Source organism: Muscardinus avellanarius (genome assembly GCF_963383645.1).
Source record: "Muscardinus avellanarius genome assembly, chromosome: 2".
Taxonomy (NCBI): Eukaryota; Metazoa; Chordata; class Mammalia; order Rodentia; family Gliridae; genus Muscardinus; species Muscardinus avellanarius.
Window position 1 is genome coordinate 16,603,365 of NC_137787.1, and position 15,060 is coordinate 16,618,424.

A 15,060-nucleotide genomic window follows, 5' to 3' on the forward strand; every position below is an offset into this window, starting at 1 on the left:
CTGGTTTATACAGCAAAGCAAAGCATGCTGCTCTGGTTGGAATATGATAGGCAACCCAATTCCTACTTAACTCTGAATTTTTCTCCTTCCCAAGGTAACTATATTTTTATCAAAATGAAATCAACATCAGTCATAAACAGTTATAGTCATAGAACCTCTGAGGTTCCCCAAAACACAGCTGGGAAAACATGTCTTGTTTGGGTGGACAGCCCAATATTTGGAGAAATACAATGTTTGAATGGGGTTGTAGTTAGAAACCATATATATCAGCTAGGCATGGTGGTGCACGCTTTTAATCCCAGTACTTGGGTGGCTGAGACAGGAGGATTGCGCAGGTTCGAAGCCAGCCTCAGCTACTGAGTAATGGAGGTTCTCAGCAACGTAGAGAGACCCTATATCCAAATAAAATATGAAATAGATCTGGGAGTATAGCCCAGAGGTAGAAAGCCCCTGGGCTTTCCATCCCCAGTACCACACACACACACACACACACACACACACACACACACACAGAAATCATATATATTGTGCTAGGTGTGGTGGCCTCTGCCTTTAATCCTAGTACTTGGGAGGCTGAGACAAGTGGATTGCAAGTTTAAAACCAGCCTTAGAAAGTTAGCAAGGCCCTCAGCAACTTAGTAAGACTCTGTTTCAAAATAAAAAATAAAGCTAGGTATGATGGTACAAACTTGTAATCCCAGTACTTGGGAGATTGAGACAGAAGAATGGTAGGTTTTTGGCCAGCCTCAGCAACTTAGTGAGACCCTATTTCAAAGTAAAAGAATTTTTTTAAAAAAGGCTGGGGGTGTAGCTTGGAGGTAGAAGGAGGTAAACTGCCCCTGGGGTCCATCCAAGTACTACAAATAAATTAATTAATTAAAAATTATTAAATAAATGCTTTAAGAAGAAAGGGGAAAAGTATAAAAATTAAAATAGGGCTGTGAACCAGGTGTGGTAGTGCACGCTTGCAATCCCAGTACTTGGGAGGCTGAAACAGGAGGATCGCAGTTCAAAGACAGCCTCAGCTACTTAGTGAGATCCTCCACAACTTAGTGAGACTCTGTTTCAAAATAAAGAATAAAATAAATAGGGCTGGGGGGGGGTAGAATGTTGAACATGCAGAGGTAGAATGCCCCTGGGCTCAATCCCTGGTACCACAATAAATAAATAAGTAAATAAATAATAAATAAATAAATAAATAAATAAATAAATAAATAAATTAGGGCTGGAGTGTAACTTAGATATAGAATGCCCCTAGGTTTTATCTCCAGTACAAAAAGAAAAGAAAAAAGAATATACATAAACACTGAGTGTTTACTAACTCCCAGGTTCTGCTATGTACCACATCTGACTTAAACCCCATGGAATTTTCCAAGGTAGATTCCTTTTATCAATGAAGAAACTGAGACTAAACATCAGACAAATTATTCATGCAAGATGCAGAAGATCTAGGTTTCAATTTTTTGAAAATGGGATGTCTGCTTCTAAAGCTCAAACAAGGATCTGCCATACTAAGGCATATAATGTAAGGAAGGACCCGGGTTGGTAACACACCGGTAACCCCAGGACTGGGAGACTGGGATGGGTGGGCTGCAGGTTTGAAGCCAGCCTCAGCAATTTAGTGAGACCTTATTTCAAAATGAAAATTGCACCGGATGTGGTGGTACTTACCTGTAATCCTAGTACTTAGGAAGCTGAGACAGGAGGATCACAGGTTTGTGGCCAGCCTCAGCAACTTAGTGAGACCTTGTTTCAAAATGAAATAAAATAAAATAAAATAAGGCTGCGGGTATAGCTCAGAAGTAGAATGTCCTTGGGTTCAATCTTTAGCACACAACACACAAATGCTGGGGGTGAAAGTCAGGAGTACTGGCATACGCTTGTAATCCCTGCACTTGGGAGGCTGAGACAGGAGGATCGTAGGTTTGTGTCCCGCCTCAGCTACTCAGTGAAGCCCTCTACAACATAGTAAGACCCTGCTTCAAAATAAGGATTAAAAAATAGGGCTGGTAAGCCGGGCATGGTGACGCACGCTTGTAATCCCCGCGCTTGGGAGGCTGAGACAGGAGGATCGCACAGGTTCAGAGCCACTCTCAGCTGGCTTAAGAGACCCTGTTTCCAAATTAAAAAATATAAAATAGGTCTGGGAGTGTAGTCTGGAGGTAGAAGTCCCCGGGGTTCCATCTCCAGTACCACACACACACAAAAAAAAAAAAAAAAAAAAAAATTAAAAAATAGTGCTGGGGTGTAGCTCGGAGGTCGAATGCCCCAGGTTCAATTCCCAGTACCACACACACAAAAGAAAAAAACATGATTATTTGGTAAGGAGAGGGAAGATGAGGCTTGGGGAAGAGACGTATTCAAATAAAGTTATGTCCATACTCGAAGGTGTCACTACCAATCTCACTAACGCATGAGGCGGGAAGGACAGCGCGCGGGACACAGAGGGCAAGACACCAGGTGCTGTGGGCATCGACGTTTGTATCACGTTGAGTCTCGCCAAGATGTGTAATTACAACGCACCAATACAAGTATGAAATTTTAAATAATGTTTCACTAGCTGGGCGTGGTGGCGCACGCTTGTAATCCCAGCGCTTGGGAGGCTGAGACAGGAGGATCGCACAGATTCGAAGCCAGCCTCAGCTACTTAATGAGGCTCTCAGCAACTTAGTGAGACCCTGTTTCCAAATAAAGCATAAAATAGGTCTGGGAGTATAGCCCAGAGATAGAAAAGCCCTGGGTTCCATCCCTAGTACCACCAAAAAAAAAAAAAAAAAAAAAAAAATTTCACTGTAAATCAAAATGTTTCTTTCCATATTGAGAGTTATTAGAAAGGATAGTTTAAAACTAAAGTTAGTATTCTGATTTTCTTTTTTCTTTTCATGTGTGTGTGCGCATGCATAAGAGATAGAGACTGGGGATTGAACGCAGGGGCGTTCTACCTTCGAGCTATACTTCCAGCCCTATGTTATTTTTTCTTAATAGGGTCTCACTAGGTTGATGAGAGTCTCACTACCTGCTGAGGTTGTCCTTGAATTTATGATCCTCCTGTCTCAGCCTCCCAAATACTGTGATTACAGGCATGCACCATCACGCCTGGCTTCTGATTTTCATAAAACACATTAATCATGAAAACAAACATTCTCTCCCAATCACAGTGAGAGGGAGACAGACAGACAGACAGACACCAACTGTTGTGGTTACCATAATTCACTGAGAATGAGCACTTCTTGTTAAAGTCAGAAGGCCCTATTTTATTTTTAGGCCCTAGCTCTATTTTATTTTTAAACAGTCTCACTAGGTTGCTGAGTCTGTCCTTGAATCTGTGATCTACCTGGATCATGAACTTTCACCTCCTATCATGTGAGTACCCAGGAGGAGTTGGCTGGCTGCAGTCCAGAAGAGAAGAGGGTTGATGCTACGGGGAGGTGCTGTGGACCCTTAAGAGGCGGGGCCTAGCGGGAGGTCCTTAGGTGCCAAGGGTGTGTACTCCAAGGGAACTGTGGGACCCTGCATCTCTCTGTTTGCCTCCTACTCATGATGTTAAATTTCCCCTGGACATGCACTCCTGCCACGATGGGCCATCTCATTGAACAGGATAGATAACCAAACAAATGGTGCCATCCTATGTTGGCCAAAATAAACCAGTTTTTACTTCATAAGAATCCTGTGTCAGGCACTTTGTTAGAGTGCTAGGAAGCTGAAAGATACAATATTCTATGCTATGTGATCCTTTTTCTTTCTTTCTTTCTCTCTCTCTCTCTCTCTCTCTCTCTCTCTCTGGGTGGGAAACAGAGGCGTTCTACCTCCAAGCTATACCTCCAGCGCTATTTTTTTTATTTGTTCTTTATTTTTATTTATTTATTTTTAGTGTGGTACTAGGGATGGAACCCAGGGGCATTCTACCTCTGAGCTTCATCCCCAGACCTATTTTTTATTACTTATTTTGAAACAAGGTCTCACTGAGTTGCAAAGGACCTCACTTAGTACCTGAGGATGTCCCCGAACCAGATACTCCTGTTTCAGCCTCCTGAATACTGGGATTACCTCAGCATCTCAAATGTGCACCACCACGCCCAGCTCTTCATTCTTTATTTTGAAACGGGGTCTCACTGAGTTGCAGAGGCCCTCACTAAGTAATAGCTGAGGCTGTCTGTGAACAGCTATCCGACTGTCTCAGCCTCCCAAATGCTGGGATTACAAGCATGCGCCACCACATCAGGCCTATCTGGTCTTTTCAAAATACCAAATTATTCTTTTTTACTTCTCTTTCTCTCCCCTTTGCTAGAGGAGATAAATATCTTTTTACATGTGAAAAGTAGCAAGTTGATCATATCACTGATAAAAATCCTTGAATTTTTCCTGTTGCTCTCAAGGTAAAATCTGAACTTTTATATATGACCCAAATTATAGGTCATTTACCTCTCTCCTACTCTAAGTTTTAATCATTCTGGACTTTTTGTCGTACTGGAGGTTGGACTCAGGGGCATTCTACCTCCAAGATACACCTCCAATCCTATTTTATTCTTTTATTTTGAAACAGGGTCTCACTAATTTGCAGAAGACCGCGCTGATTCGAAGCCAGCCTGGCTGGCTTAAGAGACCCTGTTTCCAAATAAAAATATAAAATGGGTCTGGGAGTGTATCCCAGAGGTAGAAGGGCTTCCAGGAACCCCAGTACCACCAAAAAAAAAAAAAAAAGAAAGAAAGAAAGAAAGAAAGAAAGAAAGAAAGAAAGAAAGAACAGCCTCAGTAACTTAGCAAGTCTCCTGGCAACCTAGCAAGACCTTGTTTCAAAATAAAAAAAAAAAAAATGGCTGGGTTATGTCTTGGAAGTAGAATGCCCCTGGACTTAATCCCCAGTATCAGAGAAACAGAATCAGTGGAGGGTGGGTGGATGGATGGACAGATAGAAAAATGATAGGTGGATGGGTGGTAAATGAATGGATAGATGATTGATAGATAGATAGATAGATAGATAGATATGTTATAAAGTGTTGGTCCAAGAAATTATGGAGACTGAGAATCCCTCAATCCTGTCTGCAAATGGGAGACTCAGGCAAGTGGGTGAGGAGGATTGAAGGCCTGTGAGCTAGAGAGTTAATAATGTAAATGCTGTCTGATGGCCTGAAGGCTGAGGGCAAGAAAAGATGAATGTCTTAGGTCATTGATAACATCTTAGCGTATTGAGCCATCCTCCACTCTTTTGTTCTATCTAGACGCTATATGTATTGAATGATACCCCCCACATCAGAAGGAGCCATCTTCTTTTACTCAGTCCACCAATGCAAATGCTTAACTCTTCCAGAAACACCATCACACAACCAGAAATGACATTTCACAAGTTGTCCTAAGTAGCTCAGGCTGGCTTTGAACCTGAGCAATCCTCCTGTCTCAGCCTCCCAAATGCTGAGATTACAAGTGTATCCACCGGGCTTGTTTCTGCCTCCCAAGCACGGGGATTACAAGCGTGCGCCACCACGCCCGGCGCTGAGGTTGTTCTTGAACCAGCAATCCTACTGCGTCTTCCAAAGTACTGGGATGACAGGAGTGTATGACCACATCCAGTTTTTGATACTGGGAATTGAGCATAGAGGCATCCTACCTCCAAGCTACACACCAGCTATTTTTATTTTCTATTTTGAGACAGGGTCTTATTGTTTTAGGTGTATATTATTATTTCTATATGATAGATATTTAGATAGAGATTTAGAGTGCATAAAACACTTTGGAATGCCCAGAGACGAGCATGTCAACATGCAATAGTTCAATAAGTCTTTTATTCAGCAAGTACTTACTAAGCACTAATTTTGGGCAGAAAGCTGCATATGGAATTGGAGGTTTGCCATTCATGGGATGTTGCCAATCTGTTATACTGGTCATGGAGAAGGGACTCTCGGTGGCCATAAAGGAAAAATAACGGAGTGAAAACTTGCCTAACAGTCAGGGTGGCCTAAATCCAGCTCAGTTTCTGCCCCTCAGCAGGACCCTCTGGAGGCGCTCTCTCACTGTAATGAGCAAGGAGAGGGCTTCCCCGTGGAACTGCCTCTGCTCTGCTGTGCAAATTGGGTGACTCCAACAGTTTGTGTCTTAGTTCCATTATCTATAAAGCAGAAACAATAATAGTATCTGCCTTCATGTGTTAGCTTCCCATGGCTACTGAAGTGAATTACCACACACTTGTTAACTTAAAACAGAATCTTTTTTCTCTTACCATCCAGGAGGCCAGGAACCCAAAAGCAGTTTCACTGGGTCAAAATCAAAGTGTGTATAGGGCTGCTCCAAAGGCAGAATCCCCTCCTTACCTCTTCCAGTTTCCTGTGGCTGCTGGCATCTGGGTTGTGGCTACCCCACTCGGATCTCTGCCTTGATCTTATAAAAATACATGTGATTGCATTTAAGCCCCACTGAGATTGTCCAGGATAATCTCCATCTCAGAATCCTTTAACTTAATCTGAAGAGGCCCCGATTCCATATAAAGTACCATTTGCAAGCTCCAGGGATTGGGTCCTGATATCTTTGTGGACTATTATGCCATCTCTTTCACTCAGGGTTGTTATAAAGGAGGAAATCTAAGGCTGGCAAAGGGCTGAGCGGAGCTTCAGCCAATAGAGAGCACTGATAAATAGCACGCTTCCGTTTCTAAAAATAGGTCTCTAACAATGCCTACTTACAGGATCGCAGTAAGGCTGAAACAAAGCTCAGGCGTGCATACCCGTGCATGGATAAACACAATACTTAGGGTTCAAGTTTAAACTAAGTGTGAATGCAGGAATCAAGTAAAGGTAGAGACCTGTTCTTTCTCTCTCTCTCTCTCTCTCTCTTTCTCTCTCTCTCTCTCTCTCTCTCTCACACACACACACACACACACACACACACACACACACACACACACACCACTCCAATGTGTATTTACACGTCTTCTTCCCTAGGGAGTTTCAGACCAGCGCACTCTTTTCTTTTTTAAGAATATTTTACTTATTCATTTTTTGGTGTTAGGCATTGAACTCAGAGTCATTCTACCTCTGAGCTACACCGCTGCCTGTTTTATTTTGATTTTTGATTGTTGCAAAGGGCCTCACTAAGTAGTAGCTGAGGCTGTCCTTAAACCATGATCCTCTTGCCTGCGCCTCCCAAATACTGGGATTACAAGCATGCGCCACCATGCCGGGCTTATTTTGATTTTTTTCCCCCGGGTCTGGGTCTGGGGATGGAACCCAGGGGCATTCTACCTTTGTGCTACACTCCCTGCCCTATTTCTTATTATTTATTTTGAAACCGGGTCTCACCGAGTTGCAAAGGGCCTCACTAAGTAGCTGAGGCTGTCCGCGAACCGCGACACTCAGGTCTCAGCCTCCCGAATGAATGCTGGGATAACAAGCGTGCGCCACCACGCCCGGCTTACTTTGATTTTTGAAACAGGCTCTTACTAATTTGCTGAGGCTAACTACGAACCTGCGATCCTCCTGTCTCAGCCTCCCAAGTAGCCTGTGCCACCAGACCCGGTTTCAGCAAGCTCTCTTCAACACCTCAGGGCAAGACTTTGCATTTGGAGGCCCCGCCCCTCTCTGGAACCTCCCCTTTCTCGTCCCGCCCACCAGACTCAACGTCCTGGGTCCTTAGCGCGATCCGCATCCGGGCCTTTGGAGTCTATCTACATTTTATGCCTGTAAAGTTTTGGCCTATTTCATCCAACAATGTCTCTTTGCTAAGGTAAAAAATTACTAAAATAGTACAAATAGATTTACTTATATACGTAGATTAATATTATTGTATTGTCATTAATAATTAGAGCAAAAGAATTGTTGAAATGAGACTGGCTGTATTTAAGACAGCCCGCATGACAGGCGCCGGGTCCTACGCACCTGGGACGCGGGGCCGCTGCTAGCGCGCCGCGCAGGCGCAGTGGGCCCGACTCGCCATGCCGACTGTCAGTGTGAAGCGCGATCTGCTCTTCCAAGCCCTGGGCCGGACCTACAGTGAGTGCCCGCCCCATCCCTTGGGCTCCGCGGCTCTCCTCGCAGGCTGGAGCGCCATCCCAAGGGCACGGTGACAACATCCACACTGGCCTGCACGTCTCGGCCGTGCGGGCTCCGCCGTGTTCTGATGAGCGAGGCGGCTGGGCTGGGTGGAGGTAGCTTCTGGATGCGTCTCGTAGCAGCTGCTGGCCCATCACCCGCACGTGCCGGGCTCTCGGTGTCATTCATTCATTCATTCATTCATTCATTGATCTGGCCTAGCACCGATGTTGGTGGCTGGTTACAGAGTAGGAATGAAGCCTGGGTTGTGCCCCGAGTATGGACTTTTCTGTGAATAAGAAAGCGCTGTGGGAACTCAGTTTGCGACGCGGTGGCAGGAAGTTTCCTTTGGAGGGAGAGAAGCGCATTCCATCTTCGTTTTATTTTGTTGAATATTTACCCAGTGCTGCTATGTGTGAGGCACTGCTGTAGGAACTTAGGGCTTTATCTGTGCACATGGCACAGAAGGTCCACGTGCTCATTCTCATGAAGGAGGCAGGCCGTAACTAACGCGAACGCTTGTGAAGTTATTCTGGGCAGTGCTAAATGCTATCAAGGGATGCCAAGAGCAGCATTTGATAGGCTGGCTAGCGTTGAGTTGCAACTCGAGTGATGAGTCTGTTCCATGGGCTTAGTCTTCAAGGTACCTACACTTCATCACTTCCTCAGTTCTAAATAAAGGCCATTTGGAAAAAAGAGGAACTGCTAATTATCATCGATCTAACATATATAGCATTTGAAATGACATCTGTCATAGCTGGAGGTGATGACACACTCTTATAATCTCAGTACTTGGGATGCTGGGACAGGAGGATCCCGGGTTGGAGGATAGCCTCAGCAAGTAGTGAAGCTCACCAACCTAGCGGTATCCTGTTTCAAAGAAAAGAAAAAAGGTGTGGGGGTTTAGCACAGAGGTAGAATGCCAGTGGGGTCAATCCCCAGTAACACACACACACACACACACACACACACACACACACACACACACACACACACAGATATCTGCTATATCCATAATTAGCAGCTTATGTGAAGGCTGTAGCAAGCAATTTGAAAAAGCTGTTTGCTATTAGATTACAAGATGATAACAAAGACTTAATCTATTTCATAAGTGGTACAGTTTCCTAGAATATTACTATTACTATCCAGGTGTGGTGGTATACACCTATAACCCCAAAACGTGGAAGGCTGAGACAAGAGGATGGCAGGTTTGAGGCCAGCCTTAGCAACATAGGGAAACTCAGCAACCTAGAGAGACCTGTTTCTAAGAAAACAAACAAAAAGGGATGGGACTGTAGCTTGGAAGTAGAATGCTGTCGGGTTCGATTTCCAGTACCACATTACCATACACACACACAAATATTACTGTAGAAACAAAGTTAGCTTTTTTCTTTTTTAAGCACTGGGGATTGAACCCAGGGTCATTCAGCCTCTGCCACCCACCCCAGCCCTATTTTATTTTTATTTGGAATGATGGTCTCACTAAGTTGCAGAGGGCCTCACGCAGTAGCTAGGCAGGCCACAAACCTGTGTTCCTTCTGTCTCACCTTCCCAAGTACTGGTATTACAAGCATGCACCACCATGCCTGGCTTCAAAGTTAGCTTTTATTTATTTCATTATTATTATTATTATTATTATTATTATTATTATTATTTGTGGATCTGGGGATGGAACTCAGGGGCATTCGATCTCCGAGCTACACCCCCTGTCCTATTTTTTACTCTTTATTTTGAAACAGGGTCTCACTGTGTTGGGGAGGGCCTCAGTAAGTAGCTGAAGCTGTCCATGAACTGCGATCTTCTGGTCTCAGCTTCCCAAATGCTGGGATTACAAGGGTGCGCCACCACGCCTGGCTCAAAGTTAGCTTTTAAAAAAACATTTCTCGCCGGGCGTGGTGGCGCACGCTTGTAATCCCTGCGCTTGGGAGGCAGAGACAGGAGGATCGTGCAGGTTCGAAGCCAGCCGTGCGCGCTGGCTTAGGAGAACCTGTCTCCAAATAAAAATGTAAAAATAGGTCTTGGAGTGTAGCCCAGAAGTAGAAGGGCTTCCAGGAACCCCAGTACCACCAAAATAAAAAATAAAAAAACATTTCTCCAGTGGTACTTTTACAGATCAACTATTCTCATGGTGTCATTCTCCATAGGGTGCTGTCTTAAGTCTTGAAAGTAGATGTAATACCCTTGCCCTTTGAACTGGGCTCTAATTCTTTAATCACTTTTTATTACCTAAAATGCTTATTTGTATTTCTTATTCTTCTAAGCCATGTTCTGACTAGTGTTTTATGATAGCTACCAGAATTGCACAAGATGGTATGTGGCAAATCCTTGTTTAAAACATCTATAATTAGTTCCAAGCCAGGGAGTGAGCAAGGAATCTCGATTCCCATAGTGTTTGTTAGCTTCTGGGTCTTTTGAAAATTCTGATCAGAAAGATTGATGTTCTTGAGATATACTTCGGTGCATCTGAACACAATATAAACTGGCTTGCATTGTGTTCTTTCTTGAGACCTTTGAAGTGTCAGTTGGGTTGTGGTCACAGTTGGATGTTCAGCATGTACAGCGAATAATAGTGTGGGTCTTTCTTGTTTATTTTCTCTTCTTTCTGTTTTTTTTCTTTTCTTGCTTTCAGATGTCTTGTTCATTCTTTTCCTATCTGTGGTCTCTCTTTTTTAGGGGAAGCCTTCCATATGAAATTCCATTGTTTCTTCCAGATACCACCACCCCTTTACCTCTTTCTCTCTCTCTCTCTCTATCTATCTCTCTATCTCTCTGTACTGGAGATAGAACCCAGGGGCATTCTTACTCTCAGCATCCTCTCTGGTCCTTTTTTTTTTGCAGGAACCCAGGGGCATTTGACCTCCGAGTTATACCCCCTGCCCTATTTTTTATTCTTTATTTTGAAACAGGGTCTCAGTAAGTTGCAGAGGTCCTCACTAAAGTAGCTGAGGCTGTCCGGGAACCACGATCCTCCACGATCCTCCAGTCTCAGCCTCGGGAATGCCTGGATTACAAGCGTGCACCACCACGCCCAGCCCACTCTGGGCCTTTATTTATTTTTTGTTTTGAAGCAGTTTGGCTGATTGCTTGAGAGTCTACATGACCGAGGCTGTCCTCTAACCCGCTATCTTCCTTGTCTCAGTTTCGCAAGTACTGGGATTATAGGTGTGTGCCGTTACCCCAGCTAACATGTATTTTCTTTTCTTTTTTCTTTTTCTTTTTTCTTTTTTTTTTTTTTTTGCACTGGGGCTTGAACCCAGGGTCATTCTACCTCTGAGCTACATTCATAACCCTATTTTATTTTTTATTTTGAAACAAGGTTTTACTATGTTGAGGCTGTCCTTGAACCTGCAATCCTCCTGTCTCAGCCTCTCAAGTACTGGGATTACAGGTGTGCACCATGATGCCTGGCTTTTTTTTTTTTTTTTTTTTTTTGCAGTACTAGGGATGAAACTCAGGGCATTCTACCTCTGAGCTATACCCCAACCCTATTTTTTATTCTTTATTTTTGAAACAGGGTGTCACTGAGTTACAAAGGGCCTCACTAAGGTGCGTGCTTGTAATCTCAGGACTTGGGAGGTTGAAACAGGAGGATTACAGTTTGTGGGCAGCTTCAGCTACTTGACCCTCTCTAATTTAGTGAGACTCTATTTCAAGATAAAGAATAAAATAAGGCTGGAAGTTGTAGCTCAGAGGTAAAATGCCTCTGGGTTCAATCTCCAGTAAAACACACATACACACACACACACACACACACACACACACACAATTTTTTTTTTGGAAATGGGGTCTTGCAAAGTTGCTGAGGCTGGCTTTGAACCTACCATCCTGTCTCAGCCTCCCAAGTACTGGGATAGAGGTGTCCGCCACCACGCCCGGCTCCCCTTTGTCTTTTCTATAGGATTGTTTACAACATGTTCATTTGTTTGCCCCAGAATGAGAGGCCTGAGGGCAAGTAAGTGAGAGATGCAATTAGAAGCCCAGAAAAGTAGTAATTGCTCAGAAGTGCTGTACCATCTCTTTTCATATTCTCTTGGTCACACAGACCAATCCTGACCATAAGTGGAAGGGGAACTATATTTACTGGGGTGGGATTATTGGGGCTGTCTTGGAGACTGGCTCTCTCAGTCCTCCAGTGATTCTTATTCTCCCACGTGCAAAATATATTTGTCCCCAGACGTGTCCTCCCTTGCAACAGCAGTCGAGAACCCAGAACCCTGTCATCCGAATCAAGTCTGAACGTGGACTTAGCTCTTCAGATGTAGTCCCTGAGTGAGTTAGCTGCCTCACAAACATCTGACCTACGGAGGTGGGACAGTCCAGGATGACTACTACAGACACTCCCCTTCAAAAGAGGAGAAAATGAGCAGGGTGTGGTGGCCCACATCTGCAACCTCAGTGCTTGAGAGGCTGAGATAAGGGGGTCTCAGCTTCAAGGTAGCCTCAGCAACTCAGTGAGACCCTATTTCCAAGGAAAATAAGACTGAAGGTATAGCTTGGAGGTAGAATGCTGCTGGGATCAACCTCCAGTACCAAGAAAGAGAGGGGGGGGGGCGGAAGACACAAAGTAACTGGTCCATGGTCATTCTGAAGTCTAGTTGTGGGATATTCTTTTCTCTTCTTAAAAATAGCTTTATTAGTATATTGTAACTAGATCAGAATGAGATTAAAAGTGATATAAACATACACGCCCCTACGTTCCACCCTGCTCCCCTGTATGTGTTAGTGAGATTGGTAGTGGTGCCTTTTTTTCCTTTGGTACTGGGTGTGTGTGCGTGTGTGTCTGTGTGCGGGCGCGCGTGCGCATGTTGCTGGGGATTGAACCCAGGGGCATTCTGTCTTTGAGCTATGCCCCAGCCCTATTTTTTATTCTTATTTTGAAACACAGTCTCACTAAGTTGCAAAGGGGCCTCACTAAGTAGCTGAGGCTGGCTGCAAACCTGTGATCCTCCTGTCTTAGCCTCCCAAGTACTGGGATTACACATGTGTATCACCACACCCTACCTGGTACCTGGGATTGAACCTAGGGACATTATGTCTCTAAGCTACACTCCTAGTCCTTTTTATTTTATTTTATTTATTTATTTATTTATTTATATTTTGTTTTGAAGCAGGGACTTGTTAAATTACTGAGAATCTTGCTAAGTTCTGAAGGTGGTCTTGAACCTGTGATCTTCCTGACAGCCTCCCAGATATTGAAATTATAGGCGTGTGCCACCATGCCTGACTGTGACACCTACGAATTTAGCCCTGGGAGGCCTTGATAAGGTCTCCAGGTCTGGCTTAATTTCCCTGGCTCTGTGTCTCCCCTCTTCACTACTGGTTCCACCCTCTGAGTAGATTTTTTTTTTTTTTTTTTTTTTTGGTACTGGGGGTGGAAGCCAGGGGCTTTCTACCTCCGGGCTACACTCCCAGGCCTATTTTATATTTTTTTGGAAACAGGGTCTCACTAAGTTATTGGGAACCTCACTAAGTAGCTGAGGCTCGTTTTGAACCTGTGCGATCCTCCTGTCTCAGCCTCCCAAGTGCTGACTGAGTAGATCTTATACCCAGGAAGCATGTGCTCCATAGATGATTAATTTCTCAGTGGATTCCTGCTAATAGAATCTTGAAGGTTCAAAGACTTTGTTTTGTTTTGTTTTTTCTTCCCTTTTAGGTGTGAGCTGGCAGTGTTTCTGCTTATATATTTCTTCTAAAAAACTTCTGTGTCTTTGATGAATTTTACTGACTTCCTGTTCAGTAGTCAAAAGCCATGCCATCCACAAAACTTTGAAATAAGCTGTTTCTGTTCTTTGGACCTCCCTTTATACAGTGCTCCTAATTGAGTTCTGTTGTGTAATTAATTGAATTTGTGAAGCATACTCTTAATTTCTTTATATTACCTTTTGTTTCAATGAAATGTGCCTTTTGTCTTTGGACTCTAATATTTTCCACTCATACCCTCAATTTATTTTATACCTTGGATTTGATATTTGCTCGGAAGTTATTTCTTAATTTTAGAAGTTTTAAGCCAGGTATAGTGGTACATGCCTGTAATCCCAGTACTTGGGAGGGTGAGACAAGAGGATCATCCAGTGTCAGCTACTTAGTAAAGCCCTCCACAAGTTAGTGAGACCCTGTTTCAAAGTAAAGAATAAAAAATAGGGCTGGGGTTGTAGCTTGGAGGTAGAATGCTCCTGGGTTCCATCCCTAGTACTGCAAGAAAAAAAAAAATAGGGCTGGGACTGTATCTCGGAGGTAAAATGCCGCTGGATTCAATCCCCAATACCTCAAAAGAAAAAGAAAAATTAGCAGTTTTACATCTGTAGAGGCAGTGGTGCCGAGGAGTGCACCACCATGCCCGGCTGAGCGTTTTAAAAATCAACATGTTGGCTTATTTTTTTGTTTCATAGCCCTTTAGTTTATCTCTTAGCTCACATAAGTAGCAAGGAAAAAACCAAGGTGCACTTTGAACACTGATTGAAAATCTTGGTTTGCATTGTTAAACTTCCTGCCCGTATGTGGGAGGGGTTGCCCTTCAGCTTTACAAGGCACTGCCTCCACGTCTACACCCGCAGCCCACTCAGAGACCTCCAGGCTTTACTGACAGCTTTGAAGGCACTAGGTTTATTTACAGGCCTGCTGTCCCTTTCCCAAGCTACTCCCATAGATATAGTTTTTGTTATGACAGCATTCCACTTCCAGGGACTAAGATAATGTATTAACAGTCTACTGCAGCCATGCGTGGTGGCGCACACTTGTGATCCCAGCATTCGGGAGGCTGAGACAGGAGCATCGGGGTTCACAGACAGCCTCAGCTACTTAGCAAGGCCCTCCACCACTTAGTGAGACCCTGTTTCAAAATAAAGACTAAAAAATAGGGCAGGGGGTGTAGCTCGGAGGTCGAATGTCCCTGGGTTCCATCCCCAGACTCACACACACACAAAAAAAATCTATTGCTATATAATAAGTTAACCCATTATTTAGGCGTGTGAAACAGTGGGCCTTTATTATTTCACACAGTTTCTGAGAGGCAGGAACCAGAGAGTGACTTGGCCGCGTGGTT

General features: G+C 44.0%; 1 protein-coding gene across 4 annotated transcripts in view; it reads left to right on the plus strand.

Annotated features, from left to right (window-relative positions):
• Positions 1–7,921: 7,921 nt before the first annotated feature.
• Positions 7,922–15,060, plus strand: part of FARSB (phenylalanyl-tRNA synthetase subunit beta) — a gene marked incomplete at both ends in the record, with an annotated part of 68,458 nt that continues 61,319 nt past the window's right edge. For all 4 annotated transcript variants that reach the window (XM_080688910.1, XM_080688912.1, XM_080688911.1 and 1 more), the window contains one exon: positions 7,922–7,979. In XM_080688910.1, the coding sequence (XP_080545036.1) occupies positions 7,922–7,979 (58 nt within the window). The remainder of the gene's footprint in view (positions 7,980–15,060) is intronic.